Consider the following 10,000-nt stretch of genomic DNA (forward strand, 5'->3'; position numbering starts at 1 on the left):
GTGTGTGTGTGTGTGTGTGTGAGAGGATGCTGCCTGACTACTTCAACCGCAGAATCATTGGTGCGTGTGTGTGTGTGTGTGTGTGTGTGTGTGTGTGTGTGTGTGTGTGTGTGTGTGTGTGTGTGTGTGTGAGAGAGGATGCTACCTGACTACTTCAACCGCAGAATCATTGGTGCGTGTGTGTGTGTGTGTGTGTGTGTGTGTGTGTGTGTGTGTGTGTGTGTGTGTGTGAGAGAGGATGCTACCTGACTACTTCAACCGCAGAATCATTGGTGCGTGTGTGTGTGTGTGTGTGTGTGTGTGTGTGTGTGTGTGTGTGAGAGAGAGAGGATGCTACCTGACTACTTCAACCGCAGAATCATTGGTGCGTGTGTGTGTGTGTGTGTGTGAGAGGATGCTACCTGACTACTTCAACCGCAGAATCATTGGTGCGTGTGTGTGTGTGTGTGTGTGTGCGTGAGAGTGTGTATGTGACACGGAGGATGCAGCCTGACTTTAGCCACGGAATTATTGGTGCATCTGCTTATTAGGGGTGGGAATCGATTCAAAATCGATTTTCGATTCAAAATGATTTGATTTATTTCTGCTTCAGTCTATAAAATCTGCATGATCTACTACAGTCTGCTTTGCAAGACAAAATGACAAATACAGAAAATAAAGTGTCTTTCACATTTAATTAACAAAAATAAAGTGCTTTGGTAAAATAAAATGCTTTTTGTTGTGTTACCAAAATTCTTGAGCTTCATTTTGCAAGCCTTGCACACGAGCTACATTGTGTCAAGTAAAAACCAAAATGAACCCATATTTTTGTCTTAAACGAAGACGGGACAGGTTGAATATCTCTTTCCTCCATTTGTTTTAAAGCTTTTCTGTGCATGCGTGTCCCAGAACCTAATTTTATAATTACGTAACGCGAGACTTCACCATGACATAGAATCGATTTTGGGACATTTAAAATCGATTCTGAATCGCAGTAAATGAGAATCGATTCTCGATATGTGAATTGATTTTTTGGCACACCACTACTGCTTACGCTGGTCTAGTTTGGTGTGGAAGTTATTGTTGTGTGTGGTGGTCTGTTACTTGAAGTGTTGATATGTAAGGTTGTGATAAATCTGTGCTTTACTATTTTAGCAGTGGGAGTGTGTACTGAATATATACTCTGACATGGCAGTAATATCAGTGTGTGTGTGTGTGGTGTGTGTGTGTGTGTGGTATGGTGGGTTGTGTGTGTGTGTGTGTGTGTGTTGTCCCTCAGGTGCACTGGTTGATCAGGCTGTGTTTGAGGAGCTCATCCGTGATCACCTGACTCAGCTGACGGATCACATGACGGACCTGTCCTTCTTCTCGTCTGTGTCTCTATCCTGGTTCCTCACGTTGTTCATCAGTGTGCTGCCCATCGAGAGTGCGGTGAACGTGGTAGACTGCTTCTTCTACGACGGCATCCGTGCGGCTCTGCAGCTCGCCCTCGCCGTGCTCAACCACAACATGGACGGGCTGCTCTGCTGCCATGACGACGCCGAGGCCGTCACCATCCTCAACAGGTCGCCTTTAGCCTAACCTCCCCCCCGACCTTTAACCCCTGACCCCGGGGCAACTAGTATGGATGGGTACTGAAGACGTGCGTGTGTGAAGGCTGGTTTTGTCCTGCAGGTTTTTCGACAGTGTGACCAATAAGGACAGTCCCCTCCCAGCCACCGTACAGCAGGCAACGGGGGACAGATCAGCCCGGCCAACCGTGGACATCACCGAGCTTATCAGAGAGGCATACGAGGTAGACACACACACACACACACACACACACACACTGAATCATGCACAAACACGGATGCACACAGACTCCACAAATTCACTAGTGTGCAGCTCACACACTTTAAGATACCTGATGGCCCCTGTTTTGAGTGTGTGTGTGTGTGTGTGTGTGTGTGTGTGATAGAACTTTGGGCATATTCAGTGGGAGGAGGTGGAGAGCATGCGTAAACGGAACAAACTCTACGTCGTTCAGACACTGGAGGAGACGACCAAACAAAACGTGGTAGGAGCCCCCACCACCACCATCATCATCATCATCATCATCATCACCTCATCTCCACGTCTCCCCAGACACAGAGCACTGCTGTCTGTCTGTCTCTCCTTCACTGTCTGTCTCTCCATCACTGTCTGTCTGCTCGTACACACCACTACACAGCTTACTGTTCCACTATATGCCTCATATCAGCAGAGCTAGCGTGTGTGTGTGTGTGTGTGTGTGTGCGCACGCGCGTATATATGTAGTGAAATGTTGTATATTCACGGAAAATATTTACAGTGTACATGTGTACACAGTGTGTGTATGTGTATGTAGTGAGTTTACCATGTGTGAGTGTGTTTGTATATGTAGTGTGAATACATTGTTTGTGTATGTGTGTGTGCGTTTACATTTTGTGTGTGTGCGTGAGTGCGTAATGTGTTTCCACAGTGTGTGTATGTACTGTGGTGTTTGTGTGTATGTGTGAGTGTGTAGTGTGTTTCCACAGTGTGTGTATGTACTGTGGTGTGTGTGTGGTGTGTGTGCATGTACTGCGGTGTGTGTGTGAGTGTGTAGTGTGTTTCCACAGCGTGTGTATGTACTGTGGTGTGTGTGTGCGATTGTGTAGTGTGTTTCCACAGTGTGTGTATGTACTGTCGTGTGTGTGTGTGTGTGTGTGTGTGTGTGTGTGTGTGTGGTGTGTGTGTATGTACTGTGGTGTGTGTGTGCGATTGTGTAGTGTGTTTCCACAGTGTGTGTATGTACTGTCGTGTGTGTGTGTGTGGTGTGTGTGTATGTACTGTGGTGTGTGTGTGTGATTGTGTAGTGTGTTTCCACAGTGTGTGTATGTACTGTGGTGTGTGTGTGATTGTTTAGTGTGTTTCCACAGTGTGTGTATGTACTGTGGTGTGTGTGGTGTGTGTGTATGTGTGGTGTGTGTGTATGTACTGTGGTGTGTGTGTGTGATTGTGTAGTGTGTTTCCACAGTGTGTATATGTACTGTGGTGTGTGTGTGCGATTGTGTAGTGTGTTTCCACAGTGTGTGTATGTACTGTGGTGTGTGTGTGTGGTGTGTGTGTATGTACTGTGGTGTGTGTGTGATTGTGTAGTGTGTTTCCACAGTGTGTGTATGTACTGTTGTGTGTGTGTGTGTGTGTGTGTGTGTGTGTGTGTGTGTGTGTGTGGTGTGTGTGTATGTACTGTGGTGTGTGTGTGCGATTGTGTAGTGTGTTTCCACAGTGTGTGTATGTACTGTCGTGTGTGTGTGTGTGGTGTGTGTGTATGTACTGTGGTGTGTGTGTGTGATTGTGTAGTGTGTTTCCACAGTGTGTGTATGTACTGTGGTGTGTGTGTGATTGTTTAGTGTGTTTCCACAGTGTGTGTATGTACTGTGGTGTGTGTGGTGTGTGTGTATGTGTGGTGTGTGTGTATGTACTGTGGTGTGTGTGTGTGATTGTGTAGTGTGTTTCCACAGTGTGTATATGTACTGTGGTGTGTGTGTGCGATTGTGTAGTGTGTTTCCACAGTGTGTGTATGTACTGTGGTGTGTGTGTGTGGTGTGTGTGTATGTACTGTGGTGTGTGTGTGATTGTGTAGTGTGTTTCCACAGTGTGTGTATGTACTGTGGTGTGTGTGTATGTACTGTGGTGTGTGTGTTCTTAAAGTTGTTGTTGTTGTGTAGTTGCGAGTCATCGCTCAGGATGTGAAGTTCAGCGCCCCTCAGCTGGATGAGTTCTACCTGCTGTTTAAGGTACACATGCACTAAACACACACACACACACACACACACACACACACACACACACACACACTAAACACACCCACACACACTAAACACATATGAAACATACACACACTAAACCAGGGGTGTCAAACTCTGGCCAAATTTGGCCCGCGTTGTAATTATATTTGGCCTGTGAGACCATACCAAATGACTATTGGGGCTGGCCCCCGGTATTATACTGTACAGCACATTCACCGCCAATACTACAAATCCCATAATGCTTTGCTGTTGTTTTGGCACGTCAATCAGGACCCAAAAACTCCGTCTCTTCTGTGAAAGTAGGCATAGCGACTTCACACTACAACTGTCACTGTGCTACCCCTTCCCAAAAATGACGAAAATAAAGGCAGAAAACAGGAGCTTTCTGGACAAGTGGGAGGCAGAATATCTGTTAACATTAGAGGTGTCTTCAACTAAGGATTTTCATAGTCGAATCTGATTAGTCAGATTTTCCCTTTATTCGACTAATAGTCTAATCGGGTTTTTAGTACACCCCAAACTGGATCCCGTTCTCATTCAGGACTTTTTTCCACTTCAAAGTAAAAACCTAAAACACTCAGATAAATGAATAAACATGGAAGGTTGGCTTTATTCAGCTTTTATTTATTTACTTTTTTATTTTTTAATGAAACATTAGAGAACATTAACAAAAAAAAGTCACCGTCAGTGCGCATATCAAACTGTCAGACAGGTACTGTGCAAAATGTAAAAAATGTTTTAACTAAAATATGCATGCCTGAAAATATAAAAACAATTTGCGACACAACAGCAAAAAAATTAGAAGTAAAGGTTCGAGTAAAGGGGTCTAAAAAGCAAACAACAACAAAAAATGTTTATAGGCCTACTTGTAGAGACTAGACGAGAAGACATGACCAAAACGACAAACGGCTGAACTGATTTTTTTATTTATTTTTTTTCGCCTTGCGCGTTTTAAATGGTATGCCATGTTGGTTGTTGTCGTGTGAAATGAAAGACGTTGATGACATAACTTCCACTTTACTTTGTTTGATTCATCTTTACCTTTTTCAAAATACTCCCAGTTTTTTTAGTAGCCATTATAATCTCGGCAGATGCTGCGTATTCTGTAGCGTGTTCAGCTCCGCTCATTTGGATTGTGCAACTGCAGGGTGTGATTTATTAATGTGTAGTAGGGAAGAAGTAGTGCTGGGCGGTATACCGGTTCGCACCGAAAACCAGTGTTTATTTTTGTTATCATAAGAATTTTTCATACACCGGCCACACCGGTTTAAATAACCCTCACGTGCAGTAGCAGACTTAGCAATTTGGGGGCTCAAGGCGAATTTAGCTAGGGGGCCCATCAACATTAATATGCGAGAAATAAGTCAGCTAATCAGGGGGCCCCTACAGTGGGCTGCAGTGGGAGAGGCCCAAGGCAGTTGCTTAGCCACGCCTCTATGCAAAGACCGCCTCTGCTCACGTGTTCGGAACGCAGCACGGTCGTTAATTGTTTCTCGAGGAACGCTTTTTATTGCTGCGCCGCTAAGCACACACGCAACAGAGCGCAAATCTAGCTTGCTGAAAACGAGGGACGTTCTGAACCATAAACATTGAAGTAAAAGATGATGCCCCAACTTTTGCCAAAGAAGGGAGCCGTGTCTGTTGTCAGGAAGTACTGTATTTTCTCGACTATACAGCGCACCTCAATATAAGCTGCACCTACAAAGTTTTTTAAAAAATGGAAAATGTTTTATAAGCCGTACCGGGCTAAAAGCCGAATATATCTACTGAACTGAATACATTTAACTGAACATAACTGAACTGATCAGTTTCCGAACGGTGCCGGTAGCATTTCTTGTGCAACAGATTTGGCTTTCAGCCAGTGTTGTCAAATTCTGACTCCCCTCATTTATCCGCATAAAGATGCTACAGATTATATTGTTGATTTGTTTCTATACATAAATAAGAGCTAGACTGTAATTATCCATCACAGCAAACTGCATTATCTATGTCCAAAGCCACACTGGCTCAAGGTTATTTTAAATAAAATACACACTGGCTATACCGAAGTTCACCTCTGACCACATGAATTCGCAGTATTACAGCAGTAGTATGTCTAAATATCTAGTTAGGACAAAACTAGTGTGCTCAATGAACTAAGTTATAATCACTGTAACTCCCGAATGTTATCTGTAGCGTCTTTATGCGTGTGCAAACGAAGGGAGTCGGAATTTGGCACAACACGTGATGGTTTGAAAAAATTTCACCGTCGTGCCTGCTGCTTGCATGAACACTTTCTTCTTTGATTTACAACTTTGTCCTACCACCTGATTAACTTTCTGTTCCACCCCTGATGGGTGAAGAAACATCTACAGAAAAGCCACACCTCATTATAAGTCACATGGTTCAAAGCATGAGGGAATAAGTAGCGGCGTATAGTCCGGAAAATACAGGTAGCAATCGCAGGGGCTCCGCTGTGGCGTGTCAAGGTCGCGTTCCGCTCTTCAGCTCTGTTTACAGGGTTCATCCACCTTTACAAGGTGGAATTCAAGCACATGTACGCCACTTTTAAGGTCTATTTTCAATATTTTCCAGCACCTTAAGCTTTATTAAGTTACATATTTATACAAATCTACATATGGTCGAAATTATTCGAAATAATTCGCTTTTTATCACATTAAAAGATTAAAGCTTAAAAAATAAAAGATTTTGTATTTTTACTGCAACTGGCATGCTATATGATTAATTCACTACTTTAGTGCTACCATTTGAAAACTGATCATGTGGGGCCATGCAAATCTGTATTACCTGTAATACTTAGGTGGAGACATTTTTCTAACAGTGTAATAAGGTACTCTTAACCACTCTACTGCAGTAATTATTTTCGTAATCAGTGCAGTTAACACATCATGCATGGGGGGAAAAACCATCAAATACCGTGAAACCGATATAATTTTGAAAAATACTTTGATGTAGAATTTTGGTCATACCGCCCAGCACTAGGAAGAAGCCTATTGTTAATTTGTACACATCATTAAAAATATTTTTTAACAGAAATTAGGATGATTTTATTCGACAAAAGGCTATATATAACGAAAACAAAGACATTTCATGTAACAACTAATGCTTAGCAGCATCCTTGGGCACCCCCATGCAGTTAGAATGGTACATTCGACTATGACGTCCATAGTCGACTAGGGTCCTCCAATTGAATAGTGGAATCAGCAACTATTGCAGGTCACCCCTAGTTTACATATGTAAAAGACAGGATTACCTCAACATACTTCAAACATTGATGAAATAGCATCCAAGAAGAGATGCCAGAGTAGATCAGTGTGTATCAAACGTAATGCAATAATTAACGTTTTCTTTATGCACTTTTTCTTGCTATTCCAAGGCATTATATATATATATATATGTATAGTAATAAGTGTTGCTTGTTCCATATTCAATGTTAAAGCAAAATTTGATTTTGGCCCATTGTATTTTTGAGTTTGACACTCCTTCACTAAGCAAACACACTAAATACACACACTAAACTCATTACAGATACATACACACACACTCACACACACTAAACAAACACTAATAAAACACAATTAACATGGACACACACTCTATTAACACACATTAAACACACACACACTCTAAACTCACCCCTTCAAATACACATTCATGCAATAAATCTCTGCCTGTGTGTGTGTCTTTGTGTTTTTGCGTGTGCCTGTGTGTGCCTGTGTGTGTGTGTGTGTGTGCGTGCGTGTGTGTGTGTGGTACACACAGAGACAGCACTTTATTAGCTGTTACTGGAACGTGAGCAGTCCCACACAGCAGAATCATGATCCTAGTCTTCCGTACCTGGACCAGTACCAGCTGGGCCACGCCCAGTTCTGCAGCCTCTTCAACCTTCTGTGGCCTTGGAACGCAAGCAGACACTTGAACACACACACACACTCACACACGCACGCACACACACACTCACATTTACACACTCTGGCACGCTCAGCATTCCGTCTTGCTGATCAGAACGAAGACGGACTGGTCAACTTCAAAGAGTTCATCTGTGCCCTGGGTGAGAGCCTCACAATGACCCTTGACCTTGACCCTTTACCCTGAAACGTAGACATGTCATTGTGTGTGTGTGTGTGTGTGTGTGTGTGTGTGTCTGTGTGTGTGTGTGTGTGTGTGTGTGTGTTGCAGATATCCTGTACAATGGCTCGTTCACAGAAAAACTGAAGTTTCTCTTCAAGCTTCATGTGCTGCCAGGTTTGTGGTCAGCTCCATGTATGGAGGGTCACTGGTCCGTGTTCACTGGTCCGTGTTCACTGGTCCGTGTTCACTGGTCACTGGTCTGTGGGCTCTTCTACTGCTACTGTTAAATAATAGTCAAAAATCATCGCTGTTTGTTTTTCATTGACTTTCCACAGCAGGGATTAGTAGCCCATTGCAACACTGTTTGGCTCTCTAGATTTCATTACCTGGTATGTTTCTGAATTGTGTGGTGAAAGAATTGGGTACACATACAACGTTATGGGCTGTGCTCTGTGTTGACCACTAGATGGCGACGCTACATTGGCCTCACTACTTGTTTCAAAGCTGTATGGCTAGAGGTTGAGAAGATACAGGTTCTAGTGCATCTTCAAGCAGCAACATTGGAGCGTCTCTAGTTTGGCAGACAGAACAAAATTATTTGTAATTTGATGGTTAGTAGAGGGTAGTGGGTAACGACAGCGCCGCCCTAGTGGCTGTCTGGGGTTCCACATGCTGTGTGCTCTGTGGCCTGGACTGGCACTACGCTCACCTGCCTCCATAACATGACTGCAAATTGAAAGTCACTCTGGATAAAAGCATCTGGTAAATGTGTAGAATGTAAACAAGCCACTTTAGTGAATTGCACGGCCGTACTAAGTGCTTCCTGTGCGTGCGTGCGTGCGTCAGCAGGGTGGATTATTGAGCTGTTTGTCATTCGGCTGCTTCAGAATGGTTGTCATGTGCTGAATTGAGTCAGGCCTGTATGGCCAGTGTAGTTAGGCTTGTATAGGTCAGTCATTAAGAACATGCTGTAGCTCTAACACAGTTGAGTTGTAGTATTTTTAGAGTAGCTTTAAGCTTTGCCTAACATATGAACTAGCTTAACCAACCACAGCAGGAGTGGATTAACCAGGAGGCCATTTTAGGTGTAACTGTCACTTCAGTGCAGACACCTCAGAACTCTGCATCCATCAGAGAGGATGGAGGGGTCATCTCTTCTGAATCTGCACTCACGCTAGAATCACTGCCTTCACTGTGTCTAACGCTGTGCTAATGCTCATCTTGGTCTATGTCTGGATTATAGAGGACATATGTGTGTGTGCTTGCGTTTGTGTGTGTGCGCGCGCGCGTGTGTTTGTGTGTGTGTTTTAGCAGGGACTCGGCTCCCAAAGGCCTTCAGATCTTCTGCCTGTACTCAACCAGCTGAAGATTTCTCTCCCTCTCTCTCTCCTCGTTTCTCTGGTCAGCTCTTCCTCCTTTCTTTTACTCCATCCATCCCTCTCTCTCCTCCTCCTTTCCTCTACCTTCTCTCTCTTGTCTCTCTCTCTCTCTTCCTTTCTCATTGTTTCTCTCCATCATGTCGTCTTGAAACTTTTCATTACCGTGGCGAGTTCCTGGTGTGTGTGTGCGTGCGTGCGTGCGTGCGTGTGTGTGTGTGTGCGTGTGTGTGTCTCCAGCTGCAGCTACTTGTATATTTATGTATCACACCCATCACTTCTGTTCTGTTTAGACTGTGGTGATGATGGTGTGATCCGGAAGAGCCCAGAGAGAGGTGATGTTTCTCTTCTGTGTCCTACTTAAACCACACCTTCACCCTCACCCCCTCACACACCACCACCCCCACACACCTTCATCCTCACACCTTCACCACCACACACACCTTCACCCCCTCACACCTTCATCCTCACCCTCCTCACCATTATTCGTGTTTTAGATTACATTAGTACCATCTCTTACTCTCGGATCAAACCACTTTAAATGTGCTTTATTGCCATGACCTAATAACTATGTTGCCAAACAACATGTGCATGTATTATTAATATACACATCAATGAGAGGATTGTAAACAAATCAACTAAAAATAACAACAACAAAAATATCAGCTTGAACATAGAGAAGTAAACAATAAGAGTGACTAAGAAAACAGCATTAGACTACAGACTGAATTCATGTGATCTCTGATCTCGGTCCTGTTAAATGGTCCCGTTAAATGTACAGTC

The 10,000-nt window shown here is 43.7% G+C and overlaps 1 protein-coding gene across 3 annotated transcripts in view; it reads left to right on the forward strand.

Annotated features, from left to right (window-relative positions):
• tbc1d8b (TBC1 domain family member 8B) overlaps window positions 1-10,000 on the forward strand; it is a 30,457-nt gene that overhangs the window by 14,183 nt on the left and 6,274 nt on the right. Inside the window, exons 12-19 of one of the 3 annotated variants that reach the window (XM_076987698.1) lie at window positions 1,259-1,544; window positions 1,654-1,774; window positions 1,937-2,035; window positions 3,690-3,758; window positions 7,533-7,821; window positions 7,950-8,015; window positions 9,153-9,242; window positions 9,511-9,552. In XM_076987698.1, coding sequence (XP_076843813.1) covers window positions 1,259-1,544; window positions 1,654-1,774; window positions 1,937-2,035; window positions 3,690-3,758; window positions 7,533-7,821; window positions 7,950-8,015; window positions 9,153-9,242; window positions 9,511-9,552 — 1,062 coding nt within the window. The remainder of the gene's footprint in view (window positions 1-1,258; window positions 1,545-1,653; window positions 1,775-1,936; window positions 2,036-3,689; window positions 3,759-7,532; window positions 7,822-7,949; window positions 8,016-9,152; window positions 9,243-9,510; window positions 9,553-10,000) is intronic. The other 2 variants (XM_076987699.1, XM_076987700.1) reach the window with 2 other exon arrangements.

Source organism: Brachyhypopomus gauderio, unplaced genomic scaffold (assembly GCF_052324685.1).
Source record: "Brachyhypopomus gauderio isolate BG-103 unplaced genomic scaffold, BGAUD_0.2 sc54, whole genome shotgun sequence".
In the NCBI taxonomy this organism is placed as follows: Eukaryota; Metazoa; Chordata; class Actinopteri; order Gymnotiformes; family Hypopomidae; genus Brachyhypopomus; species Brachyhypopomus gauderio.